Genomic DNA, 13,001 nt, shown 5'->3' on the forward strand with positions numbered 1-13,001 from the left:
ACAAAAACTGGGATGATGTTTTCTCATACATCACGTTCACCCAAAGCACTGCTGGTAAAGAAACTACCGGGTTCACACCATTTTATTTGCTCCTTGGCAGGGAGTCAGCCACTATGCTGGATGTCATGCCTTTACCCGACAAGTGCACCGTTAACGTCAACACAATGAATTCATCCGGCTCGGGGACGCAGCTTGCAAGCTCGCACTCGAAAGAGTCCATAACCAGCAATGCGTCGACAGCATGCAGTACGATGATCGTCACTGCCAGTTTATTTACTGACCCGGCGATCAAGTCTGGCTGTGGACCCCCATTGGACAGCAAGGCAGTTAAGAAAAGCCATTGCACCGCTACTTTGGTCTCTATAGAGCTCTTCGGCGTCTCAGCGAAATGAACTACGAAGTTCTCCTCGAAGATACAGCTCGTCGATCCCGTCGTTCACCGCAGCCAGACATCGTCCACGTTGCCAGGATGAAACCATTCTACCAACGTTAACTACCCGTTAAACCTATGCGTGACTTTCTGAAAGCTCCGTCACCGTCAGCATGAGTGTCTCCGCATTTTCTCTTGTAATCACGCACCCGCATCACGACGATGCTTCCTGGGGAGGAAGGGCAATGCCATATAAATTTTAAAGAAATATAAGTATACGGTAATCAAGCTGTGCAATTCTCTTGGTTACACCATTGCATCAAAAAACAACGGAACATATATTCAAAACGAAATACTTTTCGCAACAACTGCCTTCATTCAGGCATTTTCATTGCTATAAGCTATAATGCTCATTTGTTTCGTACAGTAATTTGCGATTGTTTATCAGTGTTACCTTTTCTTTTTGGCCTGCTAAGCATACACTCATTTTTATTTTCAATTGTTTTCGTTCTCACCAAAGATATTGTACCACTGATTGATGTACATCTTATTAGCCACTCTTATATATTAGACCCCCTCCCTGCCGAGAGTATCGAACTTTAAAAATCTTTCTCTATTACCAGTCTTGTACTAGTATTACTGATGTTGAATATACTTTGACTAGGATTTCAACTTTACCTTTCTCCTGAAGGTTCCCAATATGCCAAATGACCGTCAATAGTATGCATGCATTGTAGGATACTTACGATAATCGCAACAGTTCTTCCAACCACGACAACCTTTGAAAGGCAATGTTTTGTTCACTTCGCACTGATAGAAAGTTATGCAAAGATATCCCCGTCCCTCACAAGTATCATCCACCAGGTAGGCTGTAAACAATGGGAAACAATTGAACAATCAGTAGATGTTATCGTGGAATTCAGAACTCTAATGCCTGCACATATTTCTAAAGCGAGAGTGAATAGCGAACCAATTTCTCTCGTAATAGTAAAATTCTCTTTTCCAGTACCAAAGTAACTATAGGTGTATAGTGTGACGACAATCTGCACAATAAACGGGCAAAAAATTGGCGATGGCGCTAGCTTGATTTTATCACATAAATCGCTGTGACCACATACCTTTTGACGCAACGTCCTAATCCTTACGTAGTTATAAGTAAACTTTATTACACTGCCTTGTGAGTCTTGATGAAGCTTGTTGAGCCATTGTCACTAAAATATAGCAAACTCACTTTATGAATAGTGACGCATGCAGGAGATTTCGGCAGTCGATAAAAAATGAAACTTTGACCATGCAAATATTATTACGCCTATACTACTGAGATTAGTGATATTATGGTTTTTATATTGCAATTTATTTTTCAAGATCTATTCATTTTTGTACGTCAATGTGCGTTTAAAACTACACAGCCAAGCAAAGCAGCACGATATCTTATAACTTTATAACATAGTTCTCCGCGTTATGAGCTCTTTCAGCTTGTAACGGGGAGCAGCGCTTACTTATGTATATATTTTCATTGATTCGTACAGTACTTAACAGAGAAAAATTGAAAACAACAGCCTAATTCAACTTGAAGTAGACAGGTGCTTATCGCCAGCTGTTCATGGTGTCATTGCGTATCAATGCTATATCATTAGGAATAGCGCTATGAAAAACTCAGGTATGTTACGCATAGGCTTAGAGTCTATGTCGAAAACGGGTTACAGCACTGTAGAGGATACGGAGCCGTTTAAAAAGAGCTAAACTGCTCCGCGACGTATTGATTCATGCGGTGTCGTCTGCTGGGTGTCGTCACAGTATCTTCGTTCATGCGCCATCCAAGTGAAGACAGCACATGGCCCAGTGGCTCCTTGATAAATCTACGCCTATCGATTCCAGCGTCATACAGTTTAACTGCCACGTACGACACTTTGTTGAGCCAATTGGAAAGGACCACTGCTAGCGAACGCTATGTCACCACTTAAAGGACTGCTTACGTTCATTATGAAGTCCCGCTTCGCAATATATTTTAGGAGCGAAGTTCCTAATGCAGTGGATCTGTCTATGCATAATTTTTGTGATCGGTTCGTAATTACCCAAAGATCCATGACTTACTCAGGAGATGGCGCTAGAGTGAGTGACTTGCAGACGGACGAATGGACTCACAAACGGACGCGAGGACGAACAGGTGGATGGATGGATGGATGGATGCATGGATCTCATCGCCAATGTTTGCATTTCCGATTCGAGGGACCAAATTTTGAACTCCGATAGAGGGATGTGCATATTCTTCTTGTTTGCGAACTTCCCACTGCAACCACTACAAGAACCTGTCTCGTTTCATTTCACGGACAATAAAGCTCTAATAATGAAGAGACCTTGCAATCCAGCCGCCATTAAAACGAAGAAACGAAACAACAAATGAACAGGAAGAATATGCAAGTTGATTTGTATAATATACGCACTCTTATGTCTTTCTAAAGATATAAAGGCCTACCTTTTAACGGAAGAGTTACAGTTTACCATTGATCTCCCTCTAGCGAGATTCGCCCACTTATCATCATTTTATCCATGGATATGGCGTGATTTTTTTTACTTAGTTCTCCGAGTACGCTAACATAGTTGTAGGCTCATAGCACGTGCGTTTCTTGTGATTTAAAGGATATGATTATGTAAGAGAACCTATATGGCTTCGGAAAATTTGTTCGCATGGTTCCAATTTTTTTTACGGTCGATTCAATCCCCCATGAGACACCTATCAATGTAATGTATATGCACGAAATATATCCCGCCATGTCCGGAATATAACTTAACAGATCTGTCAGCTTTCTCTTCATGGCTTTTCTGCACATATGATGTCCAACGAATTGGTCTCTGGGATAATAAAAATTATTATTATTTAGCTGTGAACACAATAAATTAGGGCACAAGATATCAATGAGCACGCTGATGTGGCGTCGTTCTTGCACATCTTCGACAAACGCGCCAGACATTGTGTTCCCAACTGGCGTCAAGTAGCTAGGAAATGAACTTAACATAAAACACTACCATGCCGACATGCCGCCTAACATCTTTCAAGAGAGACACTAGCTGTCTACATGTGAACGTCGCTGTTCTACATTTTAGTGCCTCTGCATGCACCAAATCAATTACATCTTTGAAAGATTTGGTGCACAGCTAGCACTAGTTCACTAAAGCTAGGGGGCTGATAGCCAACGTCGCTTCGAGCGTTGAATTCGACAAAATATGACAAAAAGAAGGCAGAAAACAACGTCAATGCACTGAAATTAGAATTTTGTTTCTATTATTGTGGCTAAAGAATAGACAAATATGCACAGTCCCCAACAGAAATTCAGCAGTGATTCGCACCCAGTGTCTTTTAGATGAACGGGTTTTAGGGGTGAAGCTCCTAAAGGGCGAGGCTTGCCCATTGTCGCATCGTAGTCAGCCTCTAGTACTCCAGCGCTCACTAGATGGCTGTGCGGCACTCACTTCACTTTTACCCATTGCTACCGGAAAGCTCGTTCGCCTTCGCTAAAAACGAACGCGCGTCGGTGTTGCTGCTACACGCAGTCCGTTTCCTATGACAAACGCTGAATGAGAAGCAGATGCATGAACTGGGGCAGCGCCTCCTCCATTTTGTCAGTGCCCGGGCACACGCTTTCTTCAGGCTGTCGATCCCACGCTCCGCCTCCGCTCACCGGTATCTCATGATGGCGCTGTGCGAGTAGACTACGAATTGCCGGTGGTGAACGGCCGCGCGTATTGAAAAACTCGGGAATTTGTGTTTTCGTGCGAGTTAATTTGAATTCATGCTTCTTGACGGCTTTTGCGGATGAAGAAGGATGAAAAGTAACACAAACATAGCGGTGCGCTGCTTTCACCTGGCTCAGTCGGACCGTGCTACAGGTTCCAAATATGCGTTCAAGTTTTGCATATTTGGCGTATTATTATCCCTCTCAAACTATTGCAACATCATTATTTGCATGCCTCAATATATGATACTGCTGTGTACAACGCTGCATATCTGACAGAAAAAAATTCAGATTGTCTTTTTTTGATTTCTATTAGATAAAAAAAACAACCTCGCCGGTTCCCTTATGGATTCACCTAAAACGACTGAAAGGCAAAAACTATCCTCGTTTTCTTCCGATTTATGCGCTCAATGTTTTCCCCTTCCGTCCGAAATATTTCTGCGCCCAACATGGTTTTCTTACTGACTAAAGAATTGGAGACTTAGCTAGCTAGCTGCCCCTCATCTGGTTATGCACTGCCTTCATGATTGGCCGATTTCAACTAAGCGAAGATGTTAAAAGATGCTGTCAAGTTATGTGACCTTCCGATACGTCCCAAACATTTATGATATGTGACGTCATATGATGACCTTTTCACGCAATCATAATTTGTTGTATAACTTGCTTTCGCACCGTCGGCGACCAATTTTCGCTTTTGATGAGGCATTTAAAGCTATCGTCTTAATGCACTGTAGGGCTGTAGGTTCACGAAATTGCAGCTTCTGCTAGTGTTCGGCGAAAGCATGCTTGCAGTAAATCAGGCAAAATGATCGGTTTCCTAATATATCCTCCCACTACACTCTAATATGTAGCCGTCATTTAAAACTCGCGTATTTTATGGATTATCAGTAGTGGTGGCCGAAGACAACCCGTCCCGTTTGGCAACATGACATTTGGTATCACTAAACGGGAGTGGCTGCATCCGAGCAGTCAACAAATGAGTCTGAAAAGAAAAGTGGGTGAAAAAATAACAAGCCGTGAGCAAGAATCAAACCTACGACCTTCGAATAACGCGTTCGATGCTCTAACCACTGAGCAATCACAGCGGCCTTCCCTCCATCCACTTTTTTGGGTTATATGTGAATTTAGAAGTAGGAGTGTCAGTCAGCGCCATCTATAAGCCAAGCGACGAGTGTGAAACTCTTTAATGAGCACGTTTGGCGTCACGTAGCACGTGAACTTATTACGAGCGGGCAGCTGATCAATAGTCCCTCGTATACAACCTAATTACACCAAGTCTGCCAGTACGAGACCCTCGTTAATGAATACAGGAAAGAAGTGTATACCTATGGGCTCGTTTTTCCGTGTTTTGACACAATAATAATGAGATCTAACAGACAATCGTGCCAAAGAATGTAATGGGGAAGTTATTAAAACCAATAGAATGTAAACAAGAAGAAAGAAATGTGGGTGAAAAAATAACCAGCCGTGAGCAGGAATCGAACCTATGACCGTCGAATAATGCGTTCGATGCTCTAACTACTGAGCTATCACAGCGGCCTTCCCTTCATCCAGTTTTTTTGGGTTTATATGTGAATTTAGAAGTAGGAGTATCAGTCAGCGCCATCTATAAACCAAGCGACGAGTGTGAAACACTCTTTCATGCGCACGTTTGGCGTCACGTAGCACGTGAATGTGTTACGAGCGGGCAGCTGATCAATAGTCCCTCGTATACAACCTAATTACACCAAGTCTGCCAGTACGAGACCCTCGTTAATGAATACAGGAAAGAAGTGTAAACCTATGGGCTCGTTTTTCCGTGTTTTGACACAATAATAATAAGATCTAACAGACAATCATGCCAAAGAATGTATTGGGGAAGTTATTAAAACCAATAGAATGTAAACAAGAAGAAAGAAATTAATGTGGGTGAAAAAATAACCAGCCGTGAGCAGGAATCGAGCCTATGACCGACGAATAATGCGTTCGATGCTCTAACTACTGAGCTATCACAGCGGCCTTCCCTCCATCCAGTTTTTTGGGTTTATATGTGTATTTAGAATTAGGAGTGTCAGTCAGCGCCATCTATAAGCCAAGCGACGAGTGTGAAACACTCTTTCATGCGCACGTTTGGCGTCACGTAGCACGTGAATGTGTTACGAGCGGGCAGCTGATCAATAGTCCCTCGTATACAACCTAATTACACCAAGTCTGCCAGTACGGGACCCTCGTGAATGAATAAGGGTAAGAAGTGTACACCTAAGGGCTCGTTTATTCTTGTTTTGACACACTAATAATGAGATCTAACAAACAATCATGCCAAGGAATGTATAGGGGATATTATTAGAACCAATAGAATGTAAATAAGAAGAAAGAAAAGTGGGTGAAAAAATAACCAGCTGTGAGCACGAATCGAACCTACGACCTTCGAATAACGCGTTCGATGCTCTAACCACGGAGCTATCACAGCGGCCTTCCCTCCATCCACTTTTTTGGGTTTATATTGTCGCGTTAAAGAGACAGGAGACGTTTTTAAGGCGTCCTCACAAAAGTCCGAAGAGCGGTCGGCTCAGCACAGCCAAAAACAGAACAATGGCACGAGGGGAACTGCCACTTCGTCTGCCTCTTTTGCGCTGGCAGATCAAGCGCGCGGCACTGCCCCTCCTCCCTGAAGAGCATCGCCTCGATGCTAAACGAAGCGTGTATCGTAAAAAAAAAAACATTGTCACAGTGTGTGGTACGGTTTTAACCGCACCACGTGCACAATCTCGGGTCGTAGCTGTCGGCGTCGGGGTGGTTGGCTTCCGTCCGGAAGGACTTCGTAATTGACGTCGCTCACTTGTCGTAGCACTTTGTACGGGCCAAAATACCGACTGAGAAGCTTCTCAGAGAGACCTTTGCAGCGCACAGGGGTCCAAACCAACACCTGGTCACCTGGTTTATAATCGACTTGTCTGTGGCAGCGGTTGTAGCGCTGTGCATCGACGCCTTGTTGTTTCTTGATGTTTACGCGGGCTAGTTGACGTGCTTCCTCGGCTCGTTGCACGAAACACTCAGCATCTTCGTCGAGATTCTCGATGTTGTCAATGTCGCATGGGAGCATTGCGTCCAACATCGTCTGAACGTCCCGACCGTATAGAAGACGAAACGGAGTGAATCGTGTGGTCTCTTGCGTAGCGGTATTATACGCGAATGTTACGTAAGGCAGTATTTCATCCCACGTCTTGTGCTGTACGTCTATGTACATAGACAGCATATCAGTCATCGTTTTGTTAAGCCGCTCGGTCAGTCCATTTGTCTGAGGGTGATACGCTGTTGTCTTGCGATGCGTGGAGTAACTTAACTGAAAAACTTGTTCAAGGAGCCTTGCTGTAAACGCTGTTCCTCGGTCTGTGATGACACAGGATGGAGCACCGTGGCGTAATACAATTCTCTCGATGAAAAACTGAGCAACTTCACAAGCCGTGCTTTTAGGAAGCGCCTTAGTTTCAGCATAGCGGGTTAGATAATCTGTAGCGACGATTATCCACTTGTTGCCGGAAGATGACAAGGGAAACGGACCCAGGAGGTCCATGCCGACTTGATCGAAGGGTGTTCTGGGTGGCTCGATAGGGTGAAGTAATCCCGCAGGCTTAACAGATGGGGATTTTCGGCGCTGGCATTCGCGGCAGGCTTGAACGTACTGTTTAACGCAAGCGGCAAGTTTCGGCCAGTAGTAAGACTTTCGTACCCTAGCGATGGTTCGGGTGATGCCCAGATGGCCCGATGGAGGCTCGTTGTGGCAGGCAAATAGAATTTCCTCACGCAGCTCTGCGGGGACGACCAACAGGTAAGTTTTGTTGCTGGCGGCTGCGTTCTTCTTGTACAACACGCCCTGTCGTAAGCAGAAGGATGACAATCCGCGAGTTATATGCTGGGGCAGTGATACGTTGCGGCCCTCTAGATGTTCAATGATAGGTCGCAATTGAGCATCTGCTCGCTGCCGTAAAGCCAAGTCTGTTACGCTTACGGAGCCAAGGAAAGGGCAGTCCTCTTCGAAGCTCTGAGCGGCAGGCTCAACTGGCGCGCGTGACAACGTGTCCGCATCTTCGTGTGCACGACCGGACTTGTACACGATAGTGACGTCGTACTCCTGCAGACGTAGGCTCCACCTTGCCAGTCGTCCGGAGGGGTCTCTGAGGTTCGCAAGCCAGCACAGCGAGTGATGATCCGTCACTACTCTGAATGGACGGCCGTAAAGGTAAGGTCGAAACTTAGCAATTGCCCACACGACAGCAAGGCACTCCTTCTCCGTGGTACTGTAGTTTGACTCCGGGCGTGTTAGGGTTCGGCTTGCGTAGGCGATAACCTTTTCAATTCCCTCCTGCCGTTGGACGAGTACCGCGCCCAGACCGACGTTACTGGCGTCGGTATGAATTTCTGTTTCGGCTTCCTCGTCGAAATGTCCAAGAACAGGTGGTGATGCCAGGCGAAGCCGAAGCTCTGTGAATGCTGATTCTTGTTCAGCACTCCAAACGAACGGCGTATCGTCTCTAGTGAGTCTAGTTAATGGTTCGGCAATTTTCGAAAAATTGCCTATAAAGCGCCGGTAGTACGCGCATAGACCAAGAAACCGCCGCACACTTTTCTTATCGGCAGGAGTCGGGAAGGCTGCGACAGCGGCGGTTTTCTCAGGGTCAGGACGGACGCCTTCTGCGCTTACGACATGTCCAAGGAACTTTAGTTCTTCGTAACCGAAATGGCATTTTTGCGGCTTTAACGTAAGGTTAGCCGTCCGAATCGCCTCAAGTACTTGTCGTAGTCGCTTCAGATGTTCGGAGAAGCTGGTTGAAAACACGACCACATCATCCAAGTACACAAGGCAGCTTTGCCATTTTAAGTCAGTCAACACAGTGTCCATCATGCGTTGGAAGGTAGCTGGCGCAGAGCAGAGTCCGAACGGTAGCACCCGAAATTCGTAGAGGCCATCCGGCGTGACAAAGGCGGTTTTTTCGCGGTCGCGCTCATCAACCTCAATTTGCCAGTAGCCACTCTTTAAATCCAGGGAAGAAAAATACTTCGCTCGTCGTAGTCGGTCAAGCGAGTCATCAATACGCGGCAGCGGATAAACATCTTTTTTTGTGACGTTGTTGAGCTTTCTGTAATCTACACAGAAGCGAAGCGTACCGTCCTTCTTCTTAACCAGAACGACCGGTGAGGACCAGGGACTGTTCGAAGGCTGGATAACGCCGTCGTCGATCATTTCTTTCACTTGCTGCTTGATAGCTGCGCGTTCTGTCGGCGAGACGCGGTATGGCTGTTGGTGAATAGGTCTTGCGTCGTCGTAAGTGATTATCCTGTGCTGTGTAATTGGCGTCTGACTCACTTTAGACGACTGAGCAAAGCACGCCCTGAATTCAAACAATAGCTCTCGCAAGGCCCTCTGGTTCTCTTCTGGCAGTGCACTGTTCATGTCAACATCTATTACGGTTTGTCCATTGCGGCTACTGTCTTCACAGGCAAAACACTCAATGACGTCCTCCAAGGCTTCAGCGTAGGCGACCGCAGTGCCCCGGAAAAGGTGACGATGCTCATTGGTGAAATTTGTAATCATGACCTCGGCTGTACCGTTCCGAATGTCAATGATGCCTCGTGCCACAGAAATTCCAAGCGCCAGCAGCAGGGAGACGTTGCACTCTGCCACTGTTTCACCGTCACTGGTTCCTTCGGAAGTCACCTGAATTAGGATACTTGCACGAGGTGGTATTGTGACACTGTCGTCGGAAACACGGAGGGCGGTTGTACGGCGGTTGGAGTCCCTTGACGTAGCGTTGACTGTCGAAAAGGAAATGCAGCGTCGCCGTAGGTCGATTACGGCGCCATATTCCCGAAGAAAATCGAGGCCGAGAATTAATTCGCGGGAGCAGTCACGTAGCACGATGGAGCTGACCAAAAACGTGCAGCCTCGTATTTGTAGCCTGGACGTGCACAAACCAACCGGCGTTACAACATGTCCGCCAGCTGTACGTACATGCGATCCTGTCCAAGGCATTATCACTTTCTTCAAGGTACGTGCCAATTGTCCGCTAATAATCGAGTAGTCAGCACCAGTGTCTATTAAGGCAGTTAAATTGCGACCGTCGAGCAGCACAGGTATGTCCATTGAAAAGTCGCTCAGCTGGGATACAGGCGCCGGCGTAGTCGAATTTCCGTTGGTCCGATGTCGCGTCGATTGGAGGGCGAGGTCTTCATCACGTCGAGAATCAGCGGCCTCGCCTCGAAAGGTCGCTGGCGTTAGTTTTCCAGGCGAGGGCTCGGAGACCGTCCTTGCGGCCTTCGATTTCCGTTGCCTGAATAAGATGACGACCGCGGTGACGGTGAGCGCGACTGACGCCTGAGTGGGACGTTCTGCCGAGCGATAAAATCTTCAATTTCTGGTGGTCTCTGTCCAAACCGGGGGCGGGGTGAATTGGCAGGAAAACCCTGCAGCCCAAGTCGGCGGTACTGGCAGTCTCGGTAGAGGTGACCCGCTTCACCGCAGTGGTAGCAAAGCGGTCGTCGGTCGGGCATGCGCCATATGTCGGATTTACGCATGACGGGTCGAGTGTCTGCAAAATAAGGGACCACCTGTGCGGACTGCAGTGTGGCGTACGGGGTTGCGGCTGGTAGTGGGACTGGTGCAGGTGCGTTGTGTTCGAACGTGTCGGTATAAGTGGTGCGCTGGAAACCACTCACTGGGGATGGTGTCGTGGACGACGGAACGGTGCGTCTCAATACGTCTGCGTAGGTCACCCCTAGAGGTTCACTTGAAGTTGCGAACGCCTGAAGTGGTGCAGCAACCTGCGTTGGTGTCTCGCGGCGAGGTGTGCCGAGCGCATGCTGAACTTCGTCACGTATGATGGTGGCGATGCAATTCGTGGAAGGCTGCTGCTGCGCCTGGTTCAGCTGTTGCAGCTGTTGTAGCTCGTCGCGAACAACCGAACGTATCAGCTCGCGAAGCGCTCCCACGTCGGTCGGGAACGAGCCTAGCCCGGTGGTATAGGTAGCATTCACTTGCCGATCGTACTGGTTCCGCTGCTGCAGCGCCTTTTCCATGGCGACGGCTTCAGTGAGGAACTCCGCGACCGTTCTAGGCGGACTACGAATGAGTCCAGCGAAGAGCTGCTCTTTCACACCTCGCATCAAGTGTCGCAGCTTCTTGTCTTCCGGCATGGTTGGATCGGCGCGAGTGAACAGATGAACCATATCCTCCACGTATGTAGCCACACCTTCATTAGGCATCTGCATGCGGGACTGGAGGGCCCTTTCAGCGCGCTCTCGACGATCGAGACTCGAGTACGTTTCGCGGAGCCTGTGACAGAACTCATGCCACGACGTTAGGAGGCCCTTGCGGTTCTGGAACCATGTGCGAGCACCATCCAGAAGACTAAAGTACACATTCTTGAGCTTCGCTACTTCGTCCCACCCGTTGAAATCCGCTACGTACTCGTACTCAGCCAGCCAATCTTCCACATCTTCATAGAGGCCACCACGAAAGGGACTCGGAACACGTGGTTTTTGTAGCGTGTAATGAGTGGGTGCAGCTGCGGGTGCAGCGGTTGGAGCAGCGGCGGCTCCAGCGGTAGGGGAAGCGGTGACAGCAACAGTATTCTCCATACCAGTCGACGTACTTGTACTGTGAGGCACAAACTCGGGGGACAGTCCTCGAATCCTCCGACTGAAACGGTGTACCGGCGTAAGCTCTGGGTTTTGGGTCACGTTCCGGCTGCTAGAAGGAGTCTGTTGCATAGGTGAGGTTACCCAGCACCTCCACCATTAAAATGTCGCGTTAAAGAGACAGGAGACGTTTTTAAGGCGTCCTCACAAAAGTCCGAAGAGCGGTCGGCTCAGCACAGCCAAAAACAGAACAATGGCACGAGGGGAACTGCCACTTCGTCTGCCTCTTTTGCGCTGGCAGATCAAGCGCGCGGCAATATGTGAATTTAGAAGTAGGAGTGTCAGTCAGCGCCATCTATAAGCCAAGCGACGAGTGTTAAACACTATTTTATGCGCATCTTTGGCGTCACGTAGCACGTGAACTTATTACGAGCGGGCAGCTGATCAACAGTCCCTCGTATACAACCTAATTACACCAAGTCTGCCAGTACGACACCCTCGTTAATGAATAAGGGAAAGAAGTGTATACCGCAGGGCTCGTTTTTCCGTGTTTTGGCACAATAATAATGAGATCTAACAGACAGTAATGCCAAGGAATGTATAGGGGAAGTTATTATAACCACAGTCGTAGGTTTGATTCCTGCTCACGGCTGGTTATTTTTTCACTCACTTTTCTTTCTTCTTATTTACATTCTATTGCTTCTAATAACTTCCCCAATACAATCCTTAGCATTATTGTCCTGCAGGCCTTTGTCCTGCAGTGAACGTAGTCAGGCTGTTCATGGTATATATATATATATATATATATATATATATATATATATATATTGCAAGGCAGTGTATAGTGATGCCAGACAGTAGGCGGAGAGCCAGTACAGACACAAATAGTACAGTAGGCGCACTAGCGTCAAAAGTACAGTAGGCGCACTAGCGTCTACTGCTAGTGCCCACGCTCGCGCTTCGCACTCAGAGATGGTCCCACCGGTCACTTTCTTGTGAAGTCCCCACTACAATGCCCCGGCGATGAAGACGAGCCATTCTGGCGACTCAAGTGAATGAGAGAACAGGAGGGTCTTAGCACGGCTTGAGGCGACTGACGTTGACCGTCTCAGAACCAAGGCGGTGCTTGTGCGTGGACGGCGTGAGCGGTTCAATCACCTAGGTGACAGAAGAAGGGCGCTGTAAGACGGGGTACGGGGCAGTATACTTCGGTGCATACTGGGAAGTGAGTCCAGAAGAGTGGAAAGGTAGTCGGAGCCACATGAAAGAACTAACAGGGAAAG

The 13,001-nt window shown here is 47.5% G+C and overlaps 1 protein-coding gene across 1 annotated transcript in view; it reads right to left on the minus strand.

The window, feature by feature from the left end:
- The window catches only part of LOC119169399 (uncharacterized), a 245,478-nt gene that overhangs the window by 46,482 nt on the left and 185,995 nt on the right, over positions 1–13,001 (minus strand). The window contains exon 4 of the mRNA XM_075884077.1: positions 1,117–1,239. Coding sequence (XP_075740192.1) covers positions 1,117–1,239 — 123 coding nt within the window. The remainder of the gene's footprint in view (positions 1–1,116; positions 1,240–13,001) is intronic.

Source organism: Rhipicephalus microplus, chromosome 2 (assembly GCF_043290135.1).
Source record: "Rhipicephalus microplus isolate Deutch F79 chromosome 2, USDA_Rmic, whole genome shotgun sequence".
Classification (NCBI taxonomy): Eukaryota; Metazoa; Arthropoda; class Arachnida; order Ixodida; family Ixodidae; genus Rhipicephalus; species Rhipicephalus microplus.